Consider the following 27,039-nt stretch of genomic DNA (forward strand, 5'->3'; position numbering starts at 1 on the left):
TTGAACCAAGTGAGAGACCAAATTCAATAGTCAATAGATTTGGCCAAACAGATTTTGGTCCTTTTTGCATTGTGATTTTTGGTGCACCCTTTTCAAGGGAGGATGCTGACAGTAGCTCTAGTAGAGCTGCCTTGTGTGATTCCTGACACAGTGCAGGGTGAAAAACCATGTCTAATGTGCTGCCGGGACAATCTGAGTAACGGCTGAGTCATACAAGTAAGTTTGGCAAAATGTTAACTGATCCATGTTAATTCTTTGTGTGTGTTTGTGGCACAAGTAAATGCTGGGTATCTTAAGCTGTTTTAGAGAAGGTTAAATGCGTTCAAAGCAGCTGGCCTTTGTCATCCATTATATATGGACCAACTAATTTAGTTTGGCAGTATTGTGTTGTGTGTCTTAAGAATAGCTGTGCAAGTATAACCTTCTACCATGATGGATGGATTTAGTAGGGTTTTTTGCCTTTTTTTTTCTCTTTTTTTTTTTTTTAACAAACAATCAACAGTAAAACCACAGAGACGGCCATCCAGAGAGCTTAACTGAATGCCTGGCTGAAAATAGGGTAGCCAAATGTAGGTGTCCATATAAATATATACACACACACAGAGACATATATTTGGCTACAATCTCAGAGGTACCTTTACTTCTGTTAAACTGTACTGACCAACATGAACCACGACTACTGTTTTATGTCCTGTCAGGAGCATTTAGCCTGAAATTGTGGAGTTTTCTATCAGGTCAAATACTTACCTGAAACTCAAAGGAATAAAGGCATCCTAACAGATCCTTAGGATCCTAACAGGCCTTAGACAGCAGACTGCTACAGTGGTTTGCACCAGGTCTCAACAGTGAATTTAGAGCAGTAAACAGGACAGCATCATCTTTTGTCTGCTTTGATACCTCCACAAGGACTGCTAACTGAGAACAAAATAGCCCTCGTATTTTATAAACTCAAACTCTGTTTTATTTTGCAGGGAAAAGAAGGAGACTTTGTTTATAAAGAAGTGATCAAATCACCCTCTGCCTCCCGTATATCTCTGGGCAAAAAGGTGAAGTCTGTAAAAGAAACCATGAAGAAAAGGATGTCTAAAAAATACAGCAGCTCTCTGTCTGAGCAGGTATGTGAGGTTTGCAGTGGAATCCACTTAATAGCGTAGAAGTAATAATCAGTATTGATTCTCATGCTTCAAGGCATCTCTGAAGAAATTTCTAACAAGTCTTATGTGGTGTGGCTTATTCCTATGTTCTTATAAAATGCCTCACTGTGAAGTGGCTTCCTATAGATGCCAAATCATCATAATGTGTTTTCTGATTTTCATTCAAGTAGCTCATCAGCAGAAGTCTGTGGTTGATGGCATTACACATCTCTCTTTATATTTCCATTTCTTTATCATCATTAAGAGAACTGGTCTGTGACACAGGGTCACAGTAATATATTTAATCTGCAATTTGCACCTTAGTTTAAACTCCCAACATAACTTCACGTACACGGTTCCTCTCCACTATTACAGATCTTTTCTCCATCATAGCTTGCCCTCTGCAGCAGCCCATTAAAAGAGAAGCACAATGTGGTCAGAAAGAGACATCCCACAGATTTTCCTATTATTCTGTTATTACAGTTTTTTATAGTTTATTCTTAAAGACAAATCTGAAGTACATTAGTTGTAAATTAGGCTTTGAATTTCAGTGCCTAGGAGCAATTGCTGTCTTTTTCCGCTTTGGTGTACTTTGGGTTCTTTGCTTTGGTGGAGTGTCAAGAATTCTTCAGCATTTGTTTTAAAACCAATCTTGCCACTTGAAATGTGTCAGTAATAGCTCCGCCAGCCGCCGACAGAGCAGAGCTCTCCCTGGCTAACACCGCCCCCAGGTGGCCTCGTGGCGGCCGCTGGATCGCATGGATCCTTGCAGCCGTCGGGAATGGAAACGGGAACGGGAGCCGTGCCCCACTAGGGCTGCCTTTTGGTTTTGATGCAAAGCCTTAGTGCCCGTAAGAGAAGCGATTGGTAAGATTCAAAATAAAAACCCCACAGTGCAAAATCTGGAGACAGCACAGTGCGGCAGAAAAGTAACCAGTTTCATGCGGTGCTTTGCAACATTAGAATCCCTTTCCTGTAGCATTATTAGCCATACTTACTCAGAACCAGGAGCAGTGCTACAGTTACAGTTATTAAATTTAAATTTACAGCTAAAACATTTTAAGGTCTAACATGATTTGATACTGATAAGAAGATGATTTGGTGTCTGACTGGCCTTACAGTGGCCCTCTGTAAAGTCTGCCTAAGAAAAGGATACTTTGAGAAAATAGATTTTCAGTGAGTTAGTAGTACTTCTGCTCTCTACCTCTCTCCAAGATTGGCTTGACCTCTGAAGTCGTATGCCAGGATGACTTTTTTTTCTGATGATTCTGCAGATGCAAATCATAGCTTTCAGCTAAGAGTTTTATGACCACACATCTCCACAAATATTCTTCTTGTATGCAAGCTACAGTTCTTTTGTTTTCAAACTGTGTGCCAATATCTCTTTCTGCTTTCAAAAAACAAGCAAAGGCATTCTGGCTACAAGTATCTGCTGATTTGCTTTAACTGTGCTTCACAGAGGTTGACAGAATTTCAATTTAGGGAAGACCCTTTTTGATTTCCTCTAATGCTTGACTGCATAAGGAGAGACATTGCTCATCTATTGCACGTATAGCAAAATCTTATTTCTATTTATGTTTAAGAGTATTTGTAGTATGTGCAGGCTGCATTTTATGGTGATTTTTTTTTTCTTCAAGGTAAGTGAGCAAAGATATCAAAAATTCACTGAAAAAAAAGAAGTGCATTGTTGTGTGCCTCGCTTGCATCATTTGATTTGTTTGTATTCATCTTTGTACAAAATCCTGATACAGAAAGCTGAATTTGGTGTTAGCTGTTTTGCAAGTATTGCTGGCAAAAATACCATGTGTCAAGAAAACCTCTGAATTGGGAGGTTCGTGTAGTGTTTCTTTCTACTTAGGATGCTGTGGACTGTTTGCTCCTGTCCCTGCTATCATGCCTGATAAAGTGGGGTTTCTGCCACAGCAGAGTATCACAAAAGTAGATTAACAGAAGATTTCATTCTGTCTGGTCAAGAGCAGGAAAGCAGAATCTCTTTCCTTGGAGATGAACAAGCATCTCCTGTCAGTGCCTATTCTCATTTACCAAACTGAAATACTTCAATCCCTTTCAGGAGTCCAGCCCTGGGGTCATGCCAGGCTCTCCACAGTTGCCACCACCAGACACTGACTCCCTGGACAAACCCAAGCTGAAAGCCGGTGGCTCAGTAGAGAGCCTGAGGAGTTCCTTAAGTGGTCAGAGCTCAATGAGTAAGTTTGGTTGTGATTGCGTTGCTCCATTTCTGTGGCTTCAGGGGGCAGAGATCTCCACAGTAAGCACAATCAGAGAAGGTCAAAGCAGAAGCAGTCATTAAAAAATAGAAAGTCTGATGGGTTAGTCATTCAGGGTTTACAAAGAACTGTAAGCATTTTGGTGCAGAGATTTTTTTTTTTTTTTGCTTTGTGTTTACACAAAGCCCTGAAAAAAATGGAGGATTCAGAGCTTATTTTCCTCACACCACTATGGGATTTTTTATGGGCTAAACTTCCCAGAAAGATGATATCTCCTATGACATACCGAAGATGAGACACTAGTTAAACAGTTAATATTGAGGAGCTGCATTTGGGAAAACAGGAGTGCAAAGTAGATTAACTAATTCTCCCATTACATGGGTATATAAGATGTAGCAGCATTTAAGGACTTTTAACTTTAATTATCATGTTTTGTAGAAAGAAGACCCATTTTCTCTCTGGCCACTGTTTGAGTCTTAACCTTCTTCACAAAGAGATTATTTTTTTGTGGACTGATACTATGTCTTTTGCACAGGTGGTCAGACAGTGAGCACAACAGATTCCTCAACAAGCAACAGGGAGAGTGTGAAATCAGAAGATGGTGATGATGAAGAGCCTCCTTACAGAGGACCTTTTTGTGGAAGAGCCAGGGTTCACACTGATTTTACTCCCAGTCCTTATGATACAGACTCTTTGAAGCTCAAGGTACCAGCTATATCTGTTTTTAAGGTTTCAAACATTTATTTTGGCAACATTTTTAATTAAGGCCTCTTTTCAGAATCCTTGGAAGAAATGTAGATGTGCCTACGCATAGTGTCTCTTAAAGGCATTTCAGTTAGTATCATTTGTTCTGAGCCAACACTGAGTGACTCTGCTGACTATGAGTTGTCACCTCCCTTTAATTTTTCTGGGTATGAGGTTTTTGTATTTTTACTTGTACTGTATTTGATTCAAACTATCTCATTCTTTAATTCTGTGGGCAGCTAACTCCTATTAAAATAGATGTACGTAAGGTAATCTCTTTAAGGCTACAAAAACAGTTTTGTGTCCATTTCTTTTATATGGTCAGGAGCACATTAGGAAAAACAACACTGTTGCATGGTTCCTTCTGCATGGTTCTCCTTTCCTCAGGAGATCTGATGTGAGATTGTGCTCATATACACTGAGCATATTCGTTTTTGCACCAGTTTCAGATAGTTGCACAGCTTAGGGACATGTGTACAAAACAGCAGTGATGCACCACTGGGGTGTAAGCAGGTTTTGAATCTGGACAGTTGGTGTCCATTCTAGGTTTTTTTGTTGACTTGCTCTTTGGTCTTAGGCATGACACTTAATTCTCTTTTCTTTCATTTGTAAAACAAGTATAATCAGACATCAACTAGGAGAGGAGTAGTGCTGAATCTTGTACTCGCCAACAAGGAGGGTCTGGTTGAAGTGGTGGCAGTCAATGGCAGCCCTGGCTGCAGTGACCACGAGATGGTGGAATGCAGGATCTTGTGTGGGAGGAATAGAATACCTAGCAGGACCACAACCCTGGAGCTCTGCAGGGCCAACTTTGGCCTCTTCGATCAATTATTAAGAGAAGTCCCATGGAACAGGGTACTAGATGGTAAAGGGACTCAAGATAGTTGGTCAACATTCAAGGACCACTTGCAAGCTCAGGATCAGAGCATCCCAATGGGTAGAAAATCGAGTAAGGGAGCCAGGAGACCCTCATGGTTAAACAAGGAACTGCTGGGCAAATACAAGTGGAAAAAGAGAATATATGGATCATGGAAGGAGGGGCTGGCCACTTGAGAGGAATATAGGACTGTAGTCAGAGGATGTAGGGAGGCAATTAGGAAAGCTAAACTTGGAACTAAACCTTTCTAGTGAGGTCAAAAACAATAGAAAGGGTTTCTTCAAATACATTGCAGATAGAACTAACACTAGAGGCAATATAGGCCCACTGCTGAATGAGGTGGGTGACCTGGTGCCAGAGGATATAAAGAAGGCAGAGGTACTGATGCCTTCTTTGCCTCTGTCTTTACTGCTGCAGACTCTCCCCAGGAGCCCCAGATCCCTAAAGCCCCAGAAGAAGTCAGGATGAAGGAGGAGTTTGCTTTGGTAGATGAGGATTGGGTTAGGGATCAGCTAAGCAATCTGGACATCCATAAATCGATGGGTCTGGATGGAATACACCCGTGGGTGCTGAGGGAACTGGCGGAGGTCATTGCTAGGCCATTCCATCATCTTTGGTAAGTTGTGGGCAACAGGAGAGGAGCCTGAGGACTGGAGGAAAGCAAATGTCACTCCAGTCTACAAGAAGGGCAAGAAGGAGGACCCAGGTGACTACAGACCTGTCAGCCTCACCTCCATCCCTGAAAGGTGATGAACAACTTGTTCTTGGCACTATCTCTAGGCATATCAAGGATGAGGGGGTCATTAGGAGCAGTCAACATGGTTTTACCAAGGGTAAGTCATGTTTGACCAACCTTGTAGCCTTCTATGAGGAAGTAACTAGGTGGATAGATCATGGTAGAGCGGTAGATGTGGCTTATCTTGATTTCAGTAAAGCATTTGACACTGTCTCCCATCTCCTCATAGATAAAATGAGGAAGTGTGTTCTTGATGGTCAGGTAGTGAGGTGGATCATGAACTGGTTGAAAGGAAGAAGTCAAAGAGTTGTGGTCAGTGGGACAGAATCTACTTGGAGGTCTGTGACTAGTGGAGTCCCTCAGGGGTCGGTACTGGGTCCGGCACTATTCAACATTTTCATCAAAGACCTGGATGAGGGAACAGAGTGTGCCCTCAGCAAGTTTGCTGATGACACTAAACTGGGAGGAGTGGCTGACACACCAGAAGGCTGTGCTGCTATTCAGCAAGACCTGGACAGGCTGGAGAGCTGGGCAGGAAGACACTTGATGAAATTCAACAAGGGCAAGTGTAGAGTCTTGCATCTGGGGAAGAACAACCCCACGTACCAGTACAAGTTGGGGGCTGACCTCCTGGAGAGCAGTGTAGGAGAAAGGGACCTGGGGCTCCTGCTGGACAGGAGGATGACCATGAGCCAACAATGTGCCCTTGTGGCCAAGAAGGCCAATGGCATCTTGGGGTGCATTAGGAAGTGTGTGGTTAGTAGGTCAAGAGAGGTTTCCTACCCCTCTATTCTGCCTTGGTGAGGCCACATCTGGAATATTGTGTCCAGTTCTGGGCCCCTCAGTTCAAGAAGGACAAGGAACTGCTTGAAAGAGTCCAGCACAGAGCCACAAAGATGATGAAGGGAATGAAACATCTCCCTTATGAGGAAAGCATGAGGGAGCTGGGTCTCTTTAGCTTGGAGAAGAGGAGACTGAGGGGCGACCTCATCAATGTTTACAAATATGTTAAGGGTGAGTGTCAGGAGGACAGAGCCAGGCTTTTTTTCAGTGATGTCTAGTGATAGGACAAGGGGCAGTGAGTGCGAACTGGAACACAGGAGGTTCCATGTAAACATCAGAAAAAATTTCTTTCCTGTGAGAGTGACAGAGCCCTGGAACAGGCTGCCCAGAGAGGTTGTCAAGTCTCCTTCGCTGGAGACATTCAAAACCCACCCGGACATGTTCCTGTGTGATGTGCTCTAGGTGCGCCTGCTCTGGCAGGAGGGTTGGACTAGATGATCTTTTGAGGTCCCTTCCAACCCCTAAGATTCTGTATGATTCTGTGTGACTTTTGCAAGAGCTGTGTTAACCTTATGACTACTAAATAGTGATGTCCATTCTGTGTACGTGAAAATCTAAGATAAGGTGGATGTATTTGCTCGAATATCTGTCAGAAAGCATGTCTAAATAGCTTTCTTGCTTCTTCGGTCTGCAGAAAGGTGATATCATTGATATAATCAGCAAACCTCCCATGGGCACTTGGATGGGTCTGTTGAACAACAAAGTTGGCACTTTCAAATTTATCTATGTGGATGTCCTAAATGAGGAGGAAGAGAAGCCGAAGCGGCCCACGAGGAGACGCCGGAAAAGCAGACCACCCCAGCCCAAGTCAGTTGAGGATCTCTTGGATCGCATCAACTTAAAGGTCCAAATTTTCTCTTTCTGTTTACCCTTCAGTTTTGCTTGTGGGAAGGGGGCCACATCTTTAGAGTTGTTAGTTTTGAAAGATGCACACCAGATTGATAGTCCTAAGGACTGTGACACCACTTGGAGGAATCAGGTCTTAGCTGCAGAGGGAAAATAGCTGACGCCACGCTTGAAGAAGCACAGTAGGCTGCAAGTTGTATGCACTTGGAGGCTATTAATCATTGCATAGTATGGCTACTAGCTTACATACTTCAAAAGCAAGCAGAAAGTGTAAAATAGTAACAGTTACCTTGTCTTTAAAGAGGAAATTTTTTTCCCCACATTCTGTGTAGTAGAGCTAGGGATAAACTGGTGTGGCTGTTGTTCACCCTTTGTTCTTCTCCCTGCCTGCAGAGCTGAGCCATACTGTGCATTTGGGTAGCATGCTACCCAGGTCCTTTAATACAATACATTCCAAATACAAAAATATGTGCAGCATTCTAGTTCTGGCACAGTTACCTCCCTGAACTCTGAGCAATGTTTATACAAGCTTTAATCCTATAATTTTGCTATGATACAGTAGTCTGACTTTGCTAAAGTACTGCTTTATTTGCTGATTGTGAAAATCCCTTCTAGTATCTTTATTGACAAAATAAGTCAAATAAGTGTATTTTCTTACAGCTCCGTTGGTTTTTTTCCCTTTTTTTTTAATGCAGGAGCACATGCCTACTTTTCTGTTCAATGGTTATGAAGATCTAGATACCTTTAAGCTTTTAGAAGAAGAAGATTTGGATGAACTGAACATCCGTGATCCAGAGCACAGAGCTGTTCTCCTCACAGCAGTGGAACTTCTACAGGAGTATGATAGTACGTGTAATGTTTGTGGTTTTCAATTTCACTAGAGGTCTGCCAAGAACCTTGTGAACCCCTTAAAAAGAAAACTGGTTCCAGAATTTTGCTCTTTTTTTTCCCCTAATCTAATTATTTCCAGAGTAATCCTGTGTAGCAAGATGTAAATTCTTGAGGAATGACTTAAGATTTGCGTTTGTTCTGCCAAGAATTCTTTTCATGTAAGCCCTGCTACCCAACTTACTCAAGTGATGTCAAATTAACTACACATACCCTTTAGAATACTCATGGTCAGGAATAAATCCTGAGATAACCTACTCAAAATAAGAAGCTGAGTCATGGAGAACAGGAAAGAAGAAACTTCTAGTCTGGAAGGAGGAGGTTTAAGTTATCAAGGGCAAGAAAAACATCAAAGCCCAGAAGGCTTTGGAGAAGAGTAATGTGAATTAAACTTTATCTCCTTTTACCCGCATATAGATATGATTCTTGGAGCATGAACTGCAGGATTGTACAGGTAGCTTCAGATTGTACACATGACAGCACAGTGATTCTCCAAGGGAGAAAAAGAAAATATATCAGTCAAGTGCAAAGAGTGAAAGACCCTGACCCAAGTATCTAAGGTGCAGCACTGCAATTCTGTCTGTTGTGCAGTGTCTCAGGCAAGTGGTTATAAAGATGAAGGAAAGCAGAGTAAGCCAGGACAGTCACATCTGATGGCATCTTTACTACACAGGAGGAAGCAGGGCTGTATGATCTGCTCGATAGTCATGGTAGGGTAGAATCACTAGAAAAGCAAGTGTAGCTTGAGAGAGGAATTTAGATGCACTGAATAACTAGTTGCAGCAACCCAAGACAGTATTGAGTTTCCCCTTCATCCTTAAATGTCAGCAGAAGTTTAGTATCTTACCAAGCAGAATCAGTGGGATGGATTGTGTGAGAGCTTTCTCAGCTGCTTCTGTGCAAAATCCTGTATTATGACTTTAACTGCCATAGCAGCAATTTAAACAGCTGCTTAGTAAGTGGGCAATGCTTAATTTCATTGAGATGTGTGATTAGTGTCTATAGACAGTGCTGTGTGACCTGGGCTTTCACTGGCATGTGTCTTGTTGATTTCATTTCCCAAAGAGGCATCCACACTTTCTCTGCCCTCCTGTACTGTCCAAAGAAACTGCAGTTGTAGAATTAGATTCTTTTCACTTATATCAGTGCAGCTTTTAATTACCTAACATGAGCTTCTCTTCCTTATTTGCAGACCTATTTAGCATGTTAACTTCCCTTTTTTTTAGGGCCTTTCAGTTTTGGTTTGAGAACTTGGAGCTATATGGTGTGGGAGTTGGAAAGTATAAATTCCATTTCCAAGTCAGGGTGATGAGGTGAAAGAGAAGTGAGGACCAGACAGCTGAAATCTGGGAAGGGCAGCAGCACTTAGTTCCACCCCATAATTACCTTTGATGTGCTGAGAATAGGAATTGAAGTAGCCATTTCTGGCATTTTAGTGCAGGGAAAGAAAAAAAAGAAGAAGAAAAAAACAACCAGTATAAACTGTACCCTTGCATCATGAAGTTGATTTTCTGTGTCTTCAGATCCAGATTTAATTTTTTTACAAAATGTGATTTCTGACTAGACATTCTGGGTAAATTCCTGGATTTGGCCTGTGCAGCATGGATGGACCACACTTGAGTGTTGGCTCTTTGCACAGACCAAGGAAAGAAGGAATTTTTACCGCTAGTCTCTTCCTTGTCCCTTCATGCTTTGTTAAGGGGACAGTATCTAACTTCACCAGACCCACTCCTGATCCTTCCTCTCAGTCCCTTCTGGAAAGTAGGTCAGGGTTAGAATTTTATTATTTTTTACTCAATTTATTTCTTGTCATCGCTTTTTGCTTTTGTTTGGGCATTGGTTGTTGGGTTTTTTTAAGTCTTAGGAAGTGCTTTATCACAATCATATTAAATAAATTTCCATTGCTGTAAGTTGCAGGACCTGACCCCAAGGCAGCTGAGGTGCACACCAGTCCATTCTGCTTTCATTATGTACCACACTGCTCCCTCACACTCATGTTGAGGCTGCTTCTTAAACAAACAGGATGAATATTTCCAACATTCATGCTGGCTGTTTCTAATGCTCACACTTTTTATAATGGTGATCTGATATAATTAATACAACAGGGAAGATAATGGTGTTGGAAGTGGAAGATTGAGAAGTTCAGCTGGATTTTATGTTTGCCTGTTTTTCACTGTATTCTTGCATCCTTTAGGTAACAGCGACCAGTCAGGATCTCAGGAGAAACTTCTCATTGAAGGCCAAGGCCTAACTGGATGCTCTCCTCGGGATTCTGGCTGCTACGAAAGCAGTGAAAACCTGGAGAATGGTAATGGCAACAGCAATGAGCCTTATAATCCTTGCAGTGTTGTTTTTCATGTAGATAATTTCATATGCTTTCTGCTCCTGTTGCTAGTTAACCCAAGAAGCTACTTCATACTTGACTTTCTCCTTTGGTATCACTGCCTCTTTCCCTCTTGACTCAAGCCATTTGTTTTAATTTCTAATTTATTCATTTGCGTTGGTAGGAAACAGATTACATTTCACATATCATCTTTCTTTTGTGATCCTAAGGCAAAAAACACCCTCACTGCCATTCCCTGCCTTCTCCACTCCGTCTTACATTCTCATGCAATTGTGCATCATGAGACCTCCACTATTTACACTCTGATAACCCATATCTAAGGGACCACTGGCAATGGAGAAGTCAGTGAACTCCACTGAGATTAAGAGGTTCTCTTATAAACTCATACAAAAACTGTTTAGAAAAAATGTTCTCAGTTTTAGGCCGCATTTTGATGTTTGCTTAGGTTGCACATTGCATTCTCCTCCGATCAGAAGCAAATAGCAGAGATTTAAGACTTTTTAGTATATGAATAGTAGCAAGTTAAATTGATTGCGAAGTTGATAAGGAAATAAACTGTGAAAAAATGCTTGTGGTATCAATTCCCATTCCCTGGTCTTGCATCAGTGAAAGGTGGTGCACTGAAGACAGGTGATAAAGGAGATTACTCTTTCTGTTCTGAAGAAATTGGTTTGAGTTTGGCATTATCACTTCAAGCATTTGCACCCTGGCGTGGCCTCAGATTGCCTGGTTTCATCACAATCATCCAATATAAACAGGAAACCAAGAGCAGAATAAATAGAGATACTCTATGCCCTTTGTAGTGGCTGTTTTTCCAATTTAAAATAGGAGCTAAAGACCTTTCTCCTACTATGTGCATTTTCTGACAGTTTGCCACTCAGAAATGACCATTTATTGAAGGAAATTGCAATTTGCTTGGGAACTGAATGCCTAAAATCAGCAACATACTAAATTCCTGAAAGCAGATTTTTTTTTGTTGAATATGAATCCCCATACAGCAGGTGTGCTGGAATATTAGCTAAATATATGGCATATGTGACAATTTTCTTTCCTTTTTCTCTCTAAGTGCCATAATAACTGTAGCACTGATGTTAAATTGCTGCCTGTACATTTTCCTTATTTTAAAAATGTAATAAAATCTTTAGAAAGCGATTGTCATTGCCTGTTTGCTTAGATACTTACTATTAGATTTAAACTAATATTTCTATCTGAGTTTTGCAGAATGTGAAATACCACTGATGATTTTTATGTTGCTTTTCATGTATGGCTTGCTTCATTTCTGCATAATTTTTACTCACAAATGTGTTTAGTGCTTGTTTTGAAAATCATTATAAAAGAACATTTGGTGTGGGATTAATTCAGAGATTTTTGTTAAGGCTGGTTAGTCTGAAATGTGCTCCACCTTCTTCACAAAGTTCATGGACCATAGTAATTTATATGCATATTCTTTTCAAAATATGTTGGATTGTCATCTGTTAAAATAAGGATAATCATTTGTCTAGTTTAAGCATGATAATGTGCAGGTCGGCAATAATAAACTGCACTTCATAGAGGAGAAATCATTCTGAGAAGAAATTGGTCTTCAGATTTTCTCAGCAAAGGTTATACATAACATAGACATTTTTATGACTAGTATAGTACCCTGTTTTGGGCTGATATTGGACCTTTTGGCATCAGTTCAAGATTTCAGAGCTGCTCTTACGTTTTGGCTAGAAAATGGTTTGCTATGTACTGTGGCAGTGGTACAGATCTATCTTTTATAGGTACTTCTCTGAGTTCCACTGCAGAAATGTTTGGGTGTTCTCATAGATATCCACAGTGTAGTCACAGCAGCACTGTGATTTTATTCAAATTTACAGAGACCAAGGAACATACAGTTTGTGATAAGAGCAGAGAGCAACCATCCGTGATCAGACCATTAATCCATATAGTCCAATCCTTGGTTTGAAACAAGGCAAGGAGAGCAAGCTCTCCTTTAGGCTTCTGACAAGAGTGCAGTTATTGGGCGTATTCTGCATGCAAGTGTCATCTGTCTGAGATGCATTTGGAAATTGTTGGAAATCTGGTTCTCACAGGACCAGCCAAAAGATAGCTAGAGAACAGTATAGGAGCAGAGCAAGCATAGTTGATGCTTCCCAGGGATCTCTTGGGAAACGAATCATTGAAGGACTTCAAAAATTAGATACTGATTCCTGGCATTCATCCATTTTCTTAAAGCTGTCTTTATGAACATCCTTGGTCTTCCTTACAGACTCCATACCTAACAGTATCTGTGTATAGACTTCTGTCATACTTCTTCCCAAGTCATCTTTTTCCTAGTCTTAGAAGGCCTGTTAATTATTCCTTATAGGTCATTCATGTCTCAAATCATGGCTGGTTTCTGTGAACCTTTACTTGTACTTTATAGCTTTTTATAAGTAGAGGGGGGTTGTGAAGAGATCAGAATTGCACGTGCAACGTGCAGGACTGATGTGGCAGACAAACCATGGCTTTATCAGGTGGGATAAATCTCGGGCCCAGATTTCCATAGTGTCAAGTGGGCATCCTAAACACTTAAGCATTCAGTGCTAATTAGTCGGAACAGGTGGCCATGTTGCTATTTCTACTAGTAGCGTCTATTTCTACTAGTTTGTAATCATTACGAGACTAGGATTGACTACCCTGCCATCATCCTTGTTGTGTCAACAGAGCTGTTTGAACTGCATGCAAAATGTAGCCACAGAGAGCCATGTCAAACTGAAGTTAAGAAAATCTGGGATCTGGACAGGCCACTGAATGCATTCCATTTCTGCTTTTGAGTACTTGAATTTTCTGAGGGGCATCTTCCACACAGAAAGGAGTACTAAGAGAAACACTGCAAATTTGTTGCTGTAGCTCTGGGAATATTCCCAAAAATAATCTCCTTTCTTCTGAAGATGATGACAGAGAATTGTAAAGTTCCTCTTCAGTATTCTAATAAGACATATCATGAGAGGCTGACAGTGCTTTATCTAACAAAAACTGCACTGTAACGTTAAACGGAACAGTTGAAGCATCCCTGTAGCTTGAACCCAACATGGGAGACAGTATCAACTTTCCATTCATTTTGTATAAGGACCACCTTGTTATCTTAGTTTACACCCAGGCACCTGTGTCATTCTGCACACATTTAAATCAGAGATGCTACTGTGATTAACAGCACTATGAAAGGCATTAGACTGCTTACATGTACCAGGGAGTTGTAAGACTGAATTATTATAAAGAACGTTAACATTAAATATGTGTTTTGAATTTACTAGCTACATACTTTAACCCTTGTAGGTTGTTTGGTTGGGTTTTTTTGGTTGTTGTTGGTTTGGGGTTTTTGTTTTGGGGTTTTTTTTGTGTGTGTGTGTTGTTTTTTTTGTTGTTTTGTTTTGTTGGGGTTTTTTTGTTTTGTGGGGGGTTTTTTGATTGTTTTTGTTGTGGTTTTTTTTCTGAGGTAGTGAGGAGTTGTTACATTTGTGGACGTTGTTTATATAGTCTTTATGAAAACAACTTAAGAGCACATTTTCAGGAAATGTTATATTCCTTTCTTGAAGTCTCGGAAGCATAATGAAGTTACACGTGGCAGTCAGGAGGATGGAAGGAATAGCTAGAAAAAGAGAAATCAAAGCTGTCCTCCTGCTATTGCTCTTGACTATAATCTATGCAAGAGAAATTACATTCTGAACCTCTGTCCTTTGTACAAAACAGTAATATTGAACCAGCACTGTTTTTGAACTATTTTGAAGCAGAGAGCTTAAAAATGGCATGGTCAGTTATATATTGTAGAAACACAATGTGGTTTAATTCCTCCCATTCTCTCCATGTTTTTACTTTAATGCAAAACAGGGCTCGAATGAACTGAAGATTTTATTTTACTTTCTGAAAAAAAAAATATTTGTTGTTTTGGGTTTTTTCCTTCATTATGCTATTTTGCATTTCTTCCTTTTTCCATTCCAAGGCTACTGCTTTTACTCAATTTACTGCATTTCTAAAGAAATTAAATGTTGTTTACTACATACACTTATGGCCTCAGGAAGAGCTTATATTGCACAGTAATAGCATTTGTCACAACTTTTCTTTCAGTGCTGAGGTTCCTGAGTGTGCTTTCCTAAAACCAGTATAACTCCTGATCAATATTTCAGATTGAAAAGAAGGTACATAGATTCTGTTAGGTGAGCTGTGACAGCAAGTCCCAGATAATATGGTGAATTACTGCACAAGTAGGACATGTACTAGCAAATATGAATAATGAAAGGGAACACTCGTTTCCATACTCATTACATATTGACATTAGTGCCTGAAGGCACTAAAAAATGGATGTAACATTTCTTACACATCTTTTTAATGTGGTTGTAAGTTATTTCAGAAGGCAGTGGCCTAGCTCCGTGGAAAGGTACACCCAGAAAAGTTTTTCTGCTGCTTCTCTGAGCTATCTGAACTCAAGGTAGTAGCAAGGGAGCCAGCTTAATAGGTGGTGTGTCTTGCTTATCATTTTGTGGAAATGCTAATACTTAGCTGGAGCTGAGCTGTGAACCATGTAGCTTCTGATAAAGGAGTTGCTGTACACTTGCATTCATCCTTCTAGGCACACCTTGATTTTAGATGGAATAACATTGCTGGCATGCCAGTAAACACAACCAACTTGTTTTGAGGGGAATTTTTCCTTATTTCTCTTCAAATGTAACCTCCAGTTTCTTTGCTAGTTTTATGGATACTTTGTTATATAAACTCCTTGAGCAAGGAAACAGGCAACAGAAAGAGAGAAAGCAAGCTATTTCTTTTTCAGATTAAATAGGTCATAGTCAAAGCAAGCAGTGTGTATTATTAAAAAACCAAGCATTGAGGTTCTTTCAGGATAAACCTCTGAAAGCAAGCTGCATGAGAAGAAAGTAGCAATTGCTTAAAAATATACCAGATTAATTTAGTTTTAATGAAGTTAGCAGAACTTCTCAGATCTCTAAAAGTAACCAGCCCTTTAAGCAGAAACTATTCATTGCCTATTATTACACACTTCTGATGTCATTTAGCCTAATCTGTTAATCTGTTACTTTATTTTGCTTTTTCTCCTTGGACAAAAGAAGTTTCACTCTGTCTATCTATCTACCCTGATTTTAGAAATCTTATTATACATAGGGGAAAGTATTCCTGTCTCTCAGAAAACAGTAACTGTTCAGGATGTGCTGTCTGCTTTGAGACGTTTACTTCTGTCATGTCAAAAAGAAATTTTAAAATATGTATGCAGTATTTGAGAAGTGACCTTATATTTCATACTAATGAATACTCTAATGAGCTCAGTCCCTTTGATCAGAATTTTTCTGTTGAGCAGATTTTATGGACTTCACTTTTTGAAATCAGTGCTGCATAATCTCATAGAACTACAAAATAAAGCTTACAAAGAACATGTCGTTCATGTTTATTCTTGTCATCTCATCTTAAGTGGTTATAATAAAACAGCACAACTCTAAGACCTTCCACTTCAATAAAACACTATGACATGAGAATAACACAAAGACTAGTCACACTTGAAACTTCCTTTGGAAACATTTCTCCATTTTGTAGTATAAGACCTTTTTCCATTAAAATCTGCTGTCCCTAAAAGAAAGGGACTGGTGCAACACCAGTGTTGTAGCACCTTTTTGCTCTCTAGTTTGCCTTTGCATATAGTTTGCTGCTCATTTAAAAGATGAAATAACGCTACTGGCACACTTTGTAATTAAAATAAATAAACAGGATCCTGAGCAATCTAGTAAACTTCATTGGAAGGTGAATATAATTGTCAAGATCCTAAACAAATTAGAAAAGTAGGAAAAAAAACAGTAGATCTTTTGGGTTATTTCTGTGTTGAGTCAAACCAGCTTATATAATGGGAATAGGGTATCAGTTTTATCTGTAGGATATTTCTAGACTGGAAAACATTTACATAAGCCAAGCCTCAAATGCCTGCAAACTGGGGAGTTGGGAGGATATTAAGTATTCTAAATGTATTTTCCTTACATGATCACATTTACCAGTTCTTCATTAATAAAGCTGAAGCTCACAAATTCATAAGCTTAAAATGGCACTGAGTTCTTGTACATTTAGAGTTAAGTAAATAATTTTGTTTCAAAGGCATTTAGAAATTATTATTTACTCTGCAGAGTTTCTGTGGTTTTTTTAATGGTAGTTTGTGGTGTATTTCCTTCTAGGTAAAACTCGAAGGACCTGTCTTCTGCCCTCAAAATCAGCAAGTGAGCATAGCTTTAAGGACTTCAGCAGAAACCAGCTATCAAATTATCCCACACTTCCACTGACCAAGTCAATAGAAACTCTACAGCAAGGGGAAAAGGAAAGCCGGTTGAGCTGTGCACATCATGCTTTGAAGAGCTCTGTCAAACCTCCAGCTGTTACAGGTCTGAAGAACCGTAGGAGTTTACCAGTTGCTGTTTGTCGGAGCTATGAAACTCTGGATGGCCCCCAAGATGTGGATACATGGCCAAGATCTCACTCGCTGGATGATCTCCAGGGAGAATCCAATACTAACCTACAGAACGCTAGCCAGAAAGTGGGTTATTTTCCTCAGGATTCGCTGGTTGTAGCAAAAAAGGCAACTGGCTCTGCCTTGCCCCCTCAGTCTCATGCAGGCAGCTGTATGGTAGATGACTTGATGCCTAAGCAGGGTCAAGGAGCTGCTAGTTCTCAGAAGGGAAGAGGAAAGGAATTGGACTGCTCTCTAATGGAGACTGCAGGTGGAAAGCCTGCTCCGTTCCCCTTGAAAAACTGTGAAGCTCCACCTGCCTTAGCAGCGCATCTTGCAACAAGAACGCCTCTGGAAATAAGAAGTAAAGGCTTTCATGACCTTGCACGGGCTGATTATGCTCCAGTCCTCAAGGGAGGTCTAGAAGCTGAGCGAAAAGGCATAAATGAGGCAAGAATGCAACCAAAAAATCCTTCTCAGCCACCACCTGTCCCTGCCAAAAAATGCCGAGAACGCCTTTCTAATGGATTATATATTCCTCCCACGACCCCAAGTGGGAGCCATTCAAGTCTAGAAGCACCATGTTTGCCAGTAAAAAAGACCAGCTCATCCACTCCCATTGATTGTTATGGAGTACCTGTCCATAGGACATCTTCTGAACAGGAGCCCAGTACCCCTCCTAGCCCGCTGCCACCCTGGCTGTCGGAGCTCCCAGAAACTGCTAGTGTTCAGCAGCACATGATAAAGCTCGGTCCTGCTTCAGCAAGGAAAGTCTCTTGTAGCAGGGGAATGGATCTGGAAATGGTAATTGAGAACAAGTTGCAGTCTGAAGACATTGATCTCACTGAAGAACCATACTCTGACAAGGTAAGTGAAGGACATTGCTTCCACATTTTATTCTACTAGCATTCTGAGGGATACTCTTTAGTTTATTGTATCTGTCGTATTTTATGAGTAACCAGCCTAGATAAACCATAAATCATTGGGACATTAGACATTCTTTGACTGTGTTTGTCTTTACTATCAGGCCTTTTGTCTAAAGTAACTCTTCTGGGGGGACTGAGAAATCCCAAACTTCTTCTGAACCTTCATATTTTCAGGCCACTAGTACTTTGGTGGCACTGGGCGTGAAAATGTCTCTTTTTCTGCTACTGTGGGGAATTAGATCTGAAAAGAAGTCATTATTAGGTTTTATGCTTCCAAGAAAATCTAAATTGATAGCATAGTGATTAGGACATCTTTTGGGGAAGGAAGGAGCCATAAGGTGCAGACCTTCCTTTAGGGATTGCTTTATCAGTTTTCATGCAATCTCAAGCATAGCTCCTTCTTGCTGCCATCGTGTACTTCTCTTTATGTTTGCATTGATTGGTCTTCTTTTATCTTCTCTCCCTTGTGTCTGACTGGGAACATTCAGCATGGTCGCTGTGGCATTCCTGAGGCTTTGGTACAGAGGTACTCTGAAGACTTAGACCAGCCTGTAAAGGATGTTGCCACAAACATGGACCAAATCCGGGTAAAGCAGCTGAGGAAGCAGCATCGCATGGCAGTGAGTATCTCCCTAAACCAAATTTTCTTACTTATAAGCAGACTTTAAAAAGGACTGATGATGAGTTGAGAGGTTTGTGCAAAGTCCTGGTGCTCCCTGTATTCACCCAGCAGCTACAAGGTATATAGGGCCACTACAGGGGCAGGAGGTACTTCTCCCTGTTTCAAAGGAGGACAGTCAGTAGTTGAAAGAAGAGTGAATAGCCATGTCTCTTGACTAAGTAGCAGTCTTCAAAGTCTAAGCAGACTGCAAGCAGTGGTAACAGAAACTTGCTCACTAAGGGTGGCATGTGTTAAATGTTTCTGTATTGACATCTGAAAGGTTTTACACTCCTTTTTCATTTCTTAAGCTATACTACTGTCCACTCCTCCTTAGCAAAACTAGGAGGGGAAACGCACAAAAGCTTTCATGGCTTTTTAAAAGAGAACTTGGTCTGTCGGAGGAGGTAGTAGGCAAAATTGGTATTCTCTTGCCTTACTGAGAAGTGAAATGGATCACCCTGAATTCCTTGTCATTGAGTGTTTTTTATTGATTTCAAACCAATTCAGAATGGCACATGATGGTCACCCAAGCAGCTGGGTACTGCCCACTGCACCTGCATTGCCAAAAGTGTTACTGTTGCTCCTGTGCTAAGTGATCTTAGCCTTTCAACCCACAGCACTCTTATACTGACCAATGTGACCTGAGAGAAGTTGAAACATCTGCTATAGATAGGGGGGGAAAAAAAAAAAAAAAGAAAAAAAGAGAGAGATTTTGTTGTGAATCAAGCAGTTATATTAAACATGAAGCATTTATTTTTTTCTTTACTGTCCAGATTCCAAGTGGAGGGCTCACTGAAATTTGCCGAAAACCTGTATCCCCGGGACTTATCACGTCTGTATCTGACTGGCTGATTTCCATTGGTCTACCTATGTATTCCAGCCTGCTCACAGAAGCAGGATTCAACACACTGAGCAAAGTGCCTTCTCTGTCACAAACTTACCTTCAAGAAGCTGGCATCACAGAGGAAAGGCACATAAGCAAGCTCCTGGCAGCGGCAAGACTCTTCAAACCTCTTGATCCAGAGGCAATTTAACATGCTCCGTTGTGTGGCATTGCCTGGTTGAAAATCCACTGCTTCTTCCTGCACCAGTATTGCTCTAATTATTTCACATAGCTAAAGGGATCAAGGAAGTGGCTCCCAAGGACAGGCAGATATCTTCTTCAGAGGATATGAAATGTTTCTATTGCTGTCTTTGGCAACTGAAGGAGAAGATAAGCAACCACCAGGTAACATAGATGTGGTACTTCCGTCCCTGCTCACTTCCCTGTAATGTATTCTTATCTCATAAAGTGCACAGGGTTGGCCTGAGAATCAGACAGCTTTGCTGAATTAAGGGACCCCTGCAATTTTGTGAAAGTAATACTACTAGTAGACCCTTGTTTCTATGGAGAGCTTCTTAGGTTGGAGGTCTTCTAAGGTTCCAGGTATCTGGAGTCAGTCCCAAAGACCGGGTACAAGCCAAGATGAAAATTCCAGTAGAAGCTGTTTGGCAAATGCCTTTTGTTTATTTTAGCAGTTTAGAGCTAACCACAGACCCCCCTGTCATCTTCGCTGTTGCTTGTTGTAGGTCCCAATACGCCACAAAGCCTTTAGCTAGGCCAAAGTTAATGGACTGGAATTAGTTTTCACTATGGTCCATCTATGTCACTCCAATGCAACTAACCCATGGAGAGTCAAAAAGCTTATTTTTATTTGTACAGAGCTGAGGTCATTTTTATAACTGCTTTCTAGCAATCAGCTTTTTATTTGCCTTAAGAAAAGCTTTTAAGCAGTTATCTAGTGTTCACTTACCTGTAATCATGTTTCTAAAGCCTTGTTTCAACCTTCACCCTTGAGATGTGCTGAGGGTGATTTCCAGCTGAAGTAGCTTCTACAAAATGCTCATCATAACACACTCCGTGTTGTAGAGATGCTTTTACAAATGCAGGGTTATGCTAGATTTTGGTTGTCAGGCTAACTTCTTGTTCACTACAGTCTGCATTTACTGTTGTTACTAAACTGTTCTGAGATATACAGCCTTGTATATATGTAACTGCTTTTAATTTTAATCATATTCTGTGTACTGTGTTATATCGTCAATCATTATGCTGCAGCTTTGACTTGGTATCCTGACCATAGCAATTCCAAACAGTGGGTTTCTGCAAATGAAAATTCACTTGTGGTAGACAAAACACCTTGAAAAAGCAAATTGTGTCCCACAGAAATCATCAGATCCAGTAACTCCGTTTCACGGACGATAAAAAAAATAATAATCTGATGTAGTCTTATGAATTACACTGTGATTTTACAACAGTTGATACCCCTCATGACTATGTATTAATGTTACCTCCCACTGGAAGAGAGCAGGGTTCTGGCATTTGTGGTGAACCATTTTTCCATGATGTAATGGTATTTTTCTGCCTAAATCAGTGTAAAATATTCCATTTGCATATGTGGTTAATGACCAATTTTTATTTTACCCAATACAGATTATCAATAATAGCTTTTCCTTTGAGGTCTACGCATGGTGCATCCAGCTTCTTGTAGCACAAACACTCCATGAAAGACAGAGCAGCCTTGCTCTGGTAGGTAAAGGGAGGTAGTATAGAAACCTGGGCACAGACCAGGATGTGTGGCTGTTTCCAACATCTGTTCTGACATCAACTAACTGTAAAAAAACAGAGAAGGCACTTGAAAATTTGGTGCCTCAGTTATCTCAGCCTCATGTTGAGCTAATGACACTTTTCCTGATAAAATGTTCTCAGATGAATGCAAAATTGCGTTTAGTCCATGATCCCTTACTATATACAGTTCTTTCACGATCATGTTTTAAGTCAGGTGAATTTTACTACAGATGATAATTAATTTGGCTTCTAGTAGAATTGATAGGAGTTAGGTTTACCTCCCTCATTTCATATTTCACCACTGTCTCCTGCACAGCATCATGTGAAGGCAACAAGTTCACTGATGCAACTTGAAATTGTTCTCAAGCAAAGCCTCCAGATATGTTCCTGTAATGTTCTCCTTGGTGTGTGGATCATCGGCATATTCTAATATGACAGCGTAAGGAAACATACAGCATAGGTGCTTTGCACAGGTGAAAATTAAAAAAATGAAGAAAAAATTATTAAAAAGAAATTGGGTGTAATTTTAATAATGATGATTTGTGTGTTCCTCTCTGAGGCTTACATGGCAACGGTCAGTAAGCAGGAGATGGAAGGAGTATTTGGGACTTGCTGGGACTGTTGGCAGGGGACAGAACTGAGTAGAAGTTAAGTAGACAGCAGCTATATTGGAGCAAGGGAAAAGTCCAAGCTGGCTATATGCAATAAAAAAAGGAACAGATTTCCTCACATTGCAGGGAATACAAGTCACATAAAGCTTTCCCATATTATTTACTTTCCCCTTTCTTAATAACAGAAGGAGAATTATGAGAATCAGCTGAATCTGTGTGCCAATCCGTGATTTTTAAATGATTGTGTAACCCTGGGAAACTAAATCACACCCATCAGGACTAGAGTTGGGCACTTTGAGATTTGTGAGTTTTAATAGTTGCTTTGTTTTTCTTTTAAGACTTGGCTCTGCAGTTTTACTCGAATTACAATTTTAGTTTATATTTTAATTAAAGAAAAAAAGCCTTAAGCTTCTCAGTGTTTGAGCTTCCCTTCTGTGGTTTCAGTGACCTGTGGTGTTCCCCGAGCAGGTGAGGTGGTGCAGTATGAGAGCCTTAATCTCTTACATTTTCTTGCAACTGTTCAGTGCTCTAAGCAAAAGTTCACTTACCTACTCTTGGGAAGCACAAAAGAAACCTGCTGCTGGAATCCTAATCCGCTCTGCTCAGGCTAACGATGTTAAGTGTCTATCGATTATACCATTGTCACTCTGAAACAGCTATTTAACAATAGAAGCAGCAAGCCCAAAATATTAGCAAAAGCCATCAGAACCGAAAGCTTCGATCGACCACCCTCTGCCACCACCCAGGTGGTACTGACCCCTGTAGTTCCCTGTGCTCTGGCAAGCCTGCCTGTCCTGGTTTGAGCTTCATCCTGGCTCAAACCAGGACATTGCCTTCGGATGCAAACTTGGGAGCTTGATCAGAAGCATGAAACATTGCATTATTCCAACAGGTCATCATCTCTAAGAGCAGCAATAGTGGTCGATTCACCAAGTCACAGCTGTGCAGTTGTACTGTATTATTTTTAGAATAAATAATACTTTTGGTCCAAGATACTTTTATCTTTAATTGACCCTCTGGGGAATCAAAACTGTTAAGCAAGTTATGTAACAACTAACAAAGTTGCACTTTCTGTATATGAAATCAATATTTAAATAACTTATTTTTCTCCATTTGCTGTTCTTAAATGATGTAAGTAGCTGTAATATACCAGTACTCGATATGTCCTGCAGTTTGCTTCAACCCAAGAAAGCTGTGTATTGTAAAGAAAAAAAAAAAAAGAAAAAGCAAAATATGAATGTGTAAAGATTATTGTGCTGTTTCATTTAGCAAAAAAAAAAAAAAAAAAGGTTGACAAAAGGGTTTTCCTGTGTATCAAAACTTGTCTATAATTATATGTCATACTGTTCATAGATAAAAAGTAAATAAATTTCCTTGGTCTCTCTCTTTTTTGGTTGTTTTTAATTTAGCTAACAGATCTTCTGTTTACTGATCTGGTAGCAGTGTCTCTCTAATTTATTTGCTTGTGTCCCAGGCCCTGTCCCTCCAGCTTACCAAACCTGTAGTTCCTCACCTTGTAAGCGCTCTCAACATATATCTACAGCAGGATAAAAAGCTTTTTAAAAAAATACTAAAAGTCCTGAGAATCCAGGACTAGAAGCAGCCCTCAAAATGTGGTTCCATGGGATATGGTTCATCACTGTCCAAACTTTGTCTCTAACATGCCATGAATGTCCAGCTGCTGGACCCAGGGAGATGTGGAAGTGGTCTCCCCTTGGGAACTTTTCTACTTTGCAATGGAATAATTTAAATCAGTGGAACCAGAAGAAGTGTATACAAGTATCATGCTCCGGAGTTGCAGTTACAGCTCTTGCCTGAAAGAAGAGATGACAAACCTGGTTTTCAGCTGCAGCTTTGCTTCACTGGGCTGGGTTCCTTGTTCCAGAGAGTGCGGCTGTGACTCCTGGGCAGTCAGGTAATCTCTGCGGCCTCCACAAGACCAGTGGCCTCCAGGTTTTAGGGAAAGGGAGCCTTAGGACATGACTCTTGGCACTTCCTCCTATCTCAATGCAGTGAGCTGCATTTGTTGGTCTAGTTAAATTTGCTGTGTAATTAATAGGTACAGTTAGCTACCTGGCAGAGTGCTGGCAGGTCCACATGACACTGGTGCACCATATCTAGAAGCTAATCCTTTGTGGAGTTAGAGCTAAGTAACAAGGGTGGGTTATGCCTGCATTAATTGTTGTTAAGCAGAAGCTTAAATCTGGAAATGATATAAGAGAAAACAAGAAAATCTATTGTTTGGGTTGGATCCAGACAGCCGAGTCTTTGGTTCCCCTGGGGCAGTGCTCCCATCAGAACTGTACAACGTGGCAAACAGTTCATGGGAATGAGACAGCGTGTCAGATGTGAACTTTCAATTTTTCTCCTCTATTAATATCTTTTGGTTCAGCTGAGGACCAGACCACTGCTGTGCTGGTGCGCCAGAGGGCACTGCTCTGCAGGCTGGATGAGAGCCTGCAGCTGGCCCCCGGGGGCTGCAGCTGTTTCCAACACAGCCTGTTTCCAAGAGTCTCTCAAGTAACAAAACAGAAATAAAAACAAAACAAACACTACACAACATGAAAAGCCACAGGGCTTGCCATTTCTGCAGCTGGAAGGAGTATTGCTTCCCTTCCAAGTCTGCTATGGTCCAGGATTGCTTTGGGAGCAGCTGAAATACGAAGCCCCCATCTTTCACTCTGCCTTTTGATCCAATGTGTGCTAACCACCACAGCCACTGCCGAAGCCAAGCACCACCACGCAACCCGACATGTACATACCTTGCCTTGTCCTAAAAGTTTTCCCTCCACAAGAAAGTACTTGCATTAAAATAAGAAAAAAAAAAAAAAAAGGTAGTGAAAAAATCTTGCTACTAATACTTATAAAAAGGGGCTTTATGCCTGAGCAAAAGGTTCGGATGTAAGCCATGGAGACTTAAAAGCCATGCATGTCTTGTTACACATACTGCCAGAGCTACCTCATGAGACTACTAAAGGTTAATCATTTAACAGTCAGGAAAAGTCTTATTAGCTCTTAAGCTTGCCCTTTTGCAGGTTCTGCAGTCTTTTATTGCACAAATGGACATAATTATTTTTCCTTTGATTCTGCAACACTGTTAGTTTATGCTGAACTTATGCTTCCATGACTGTGCTGACAGGTGTTCAGGCCCTAGCCCCAAAGCTCTGATATTACCGAGATTCTGTCATTTTCAGTGAGTTTGGGCCTGTCCCCATGCAGAAGAAAAAATTTTACACACATAAATAAACTTAAAGTATTCTACACACACACAAAAAAAAAACACACCAAAAAACCCAACAACAACAACAACAAAAAAACAACCCTCCTTAAAAACTTTTCAGGACATTTATAGTGGAATTAGTGTGCTTCCAAAAAGTCAGATTAGAACAAAGCCATAGGTCTTATTTCAAGGAAAACTTGTCACTTAGGCTGCAGTTGCTGGAGTTCAGCAGAACTCTAGATGCCTAAGGTCAAACAGACACCTGGTGAGATTAGTTGCTTCTAAGACCAGACAGGTATGAGTAGGAGAGAAAGGCGAGTAGGGACTATACTTTCGCACTTCAAAAAGCTATATTGTTTAATCTAATCCAGCCTTTTAACTTCACCATCTCTGAGACTAGTCCTGCATAGGCTTGGAGGTTCTAGACTGGCTCTTCCAAGGCAGATCCTATCTCAGGTAGGCAGAGCTTTTCTGTCCCTGACACATCCATTATATTGTCACATGCAACTCTAAAAGTCCCATGAGTTGTATTTCTCCATTTAGCCACAAAAAGAATATACAACTGTGCAAGGTTATGAAAACAAGACTGGTATTTATGTCCAAAAATCCTGCCCTAAGGAGACACACTGAAGAATTACACTATCAATCTGCTATTATTTCTTTCATTCTTTGGCTTCACTGACTCTTATCATACTGAAAATACATATATATATATAAACCAAAATGCAATGCCGCCTCAAACATATGGTGAGCCTTTTCTGTACAGTACTGGCAGTGTTGAAATAATCTGTCTTTCACTCACCTGCTCACCGCTTCAGGGCTGCTGCTGTTTGGGAGCAGCGCAGGCTGCCCTTGCTTATGAGCATCAAAGTATGGGAATCATTGGTGGTGCTTTGGGTTTGGAGCAGTGCAGTCTCTGAAGAGCAGAAGAATGGCTTGGATTAATTCAGTTACTCAAATAAGTGCTTATGTGCTTAACAGAAATTGAAATTGGATGAGACATGAGAGACCCTCTCAATTCATTAAGCCTTTTCCCTTCGAGAGAGATGTTTTTATCCCCCAAGGGCTGGATTTAGCACATTCCTTGGGACCAATTGCTTCCTTCTGAGTTTTCTCCTCCACAACCTGATAACAAAGGAGAAAGTTTCAGGCTGCATTCTAATATGCATGCGAGTGTGAGTCAAAATTTGCCTTTTAGCACATAGCAAAAACCTCTGGAATGAGTCCACGGTGCTCAAAAACTTACTTTGTGTGTGTGTGCATTCTAGCAATTGAGTCACTCATGTCTTGCTTCAGGAAAATGGGAGGCTTCTACCTGAGTCTATGAAGATTCATGCAAGCTTAAAAGCAATGGTACAACCTTCCATGTGTGTATGGAACCTTCCATATGCCCTCCTTCTCCCCCAGGAGCAGACAAGTGTCTGCAACACACAGTGTTTAACCTTGCAGCAAAGCTTTCCCACAGTGGCTGTTTCATGCCCAGGAACACATAAAAAAAGCCATATCTGCCTGTGCTTGTCTGCAGAGATTCAGCCTCACTCTAAGCACCTTTGCAAGTTGCATCCGACTGCATCTTATTGTCATGTTAGTTGTTTGGCATGTGAGAAGTCCAAAGCCAAGGGTTCGCCAAGTTCTGGTCTCCATCTCATTGTTCAGTGCTCGCTCAGGTGTGTGCAAGAACAAAATCAGCTCTGTGATCCCTCATGCAAGCAGCACCAAAGGTGTAAAATGTCACAGGGAAAATGCAGCTCACATGGTGAATACCTTGTCAGGACAAAAATCCCACATTCAAATGGGAAACAGAGTTAAGAAAACAAACCAAATGACGGGAGGTTCCTCCAAGCTGGTAACTATTTCTGCTCATTTTTCCAGGTGTATCTACTTTGATGAGCATTTGTGTAAAGCTCTGTGAAATAA

The 27,039-nt window shown here is 40.7% G+C and overlaps 1 protein-coding gene across 4 annotated transcripts in view; it reads left to right on the forward strand.

Moving 5' to 3' along the window:
- The window catches only part of LOC127382222 (SAM and SH3 domain-containing protein 1-like), a 555,361-nt gene extending 532,073 nt beyond the window's left edge, over positions 1–23,288 (forward strand). For all 4 annotated transcript variants that reach the window (XM_051613541.1, XM_051613538.1, XM_051613537.1 and 1 more), the window contains 9 exons: positions 972–1,115; positions 3,205–3,340; positions 3,897–4,066; positions 7,196–7,405; positions 8,103–8,253; positions 10,490–10,603; positions 16,831–17,966; positions 18,514–18,645; positions 19,460–23,288. In XM_051613541.1, coding sequence (XP_051469501.1) covers positions 972–1,115; positions 3,205–3,340; positions 3,897–4,066; positions 7,196–7,405; positions 8,103–8,253; positions 10,490–10,603; positions 16,831–17,966; positions 18,514–18,645; positions 19,460–19,720 — 2,454 coding nt within the window. In that variant the 3' untranslated portion in view covers positions 19,721–23,288. The remainder of the gene's footprint in view (positions 1–971; positions 1,116–3,204; positions 3,341–3,896; positions 4,067–7,195; positions 7,406–8,102; positions 8,254–10,489; positions 10,604–16,830; positions 17,967–18,513; positions 18,646–19,459) is intronic.
- Positions 23,289–27,039: the final 3,751 nt, after the last annotated feature.

The sequence above is a fragment of the Apus apus genome, chromosome 3 (assembly GCF_020740795.1).
Source record: "Apus apus isolate bApuApu2 chromosome 3, bApuApu2.pri.cur, whole genome shotgun sequence".
NCBI lineage: Eukaryota > Metazoa > Chordata > Aves > Apodiformes > Apodidae > Apus > Apus apus.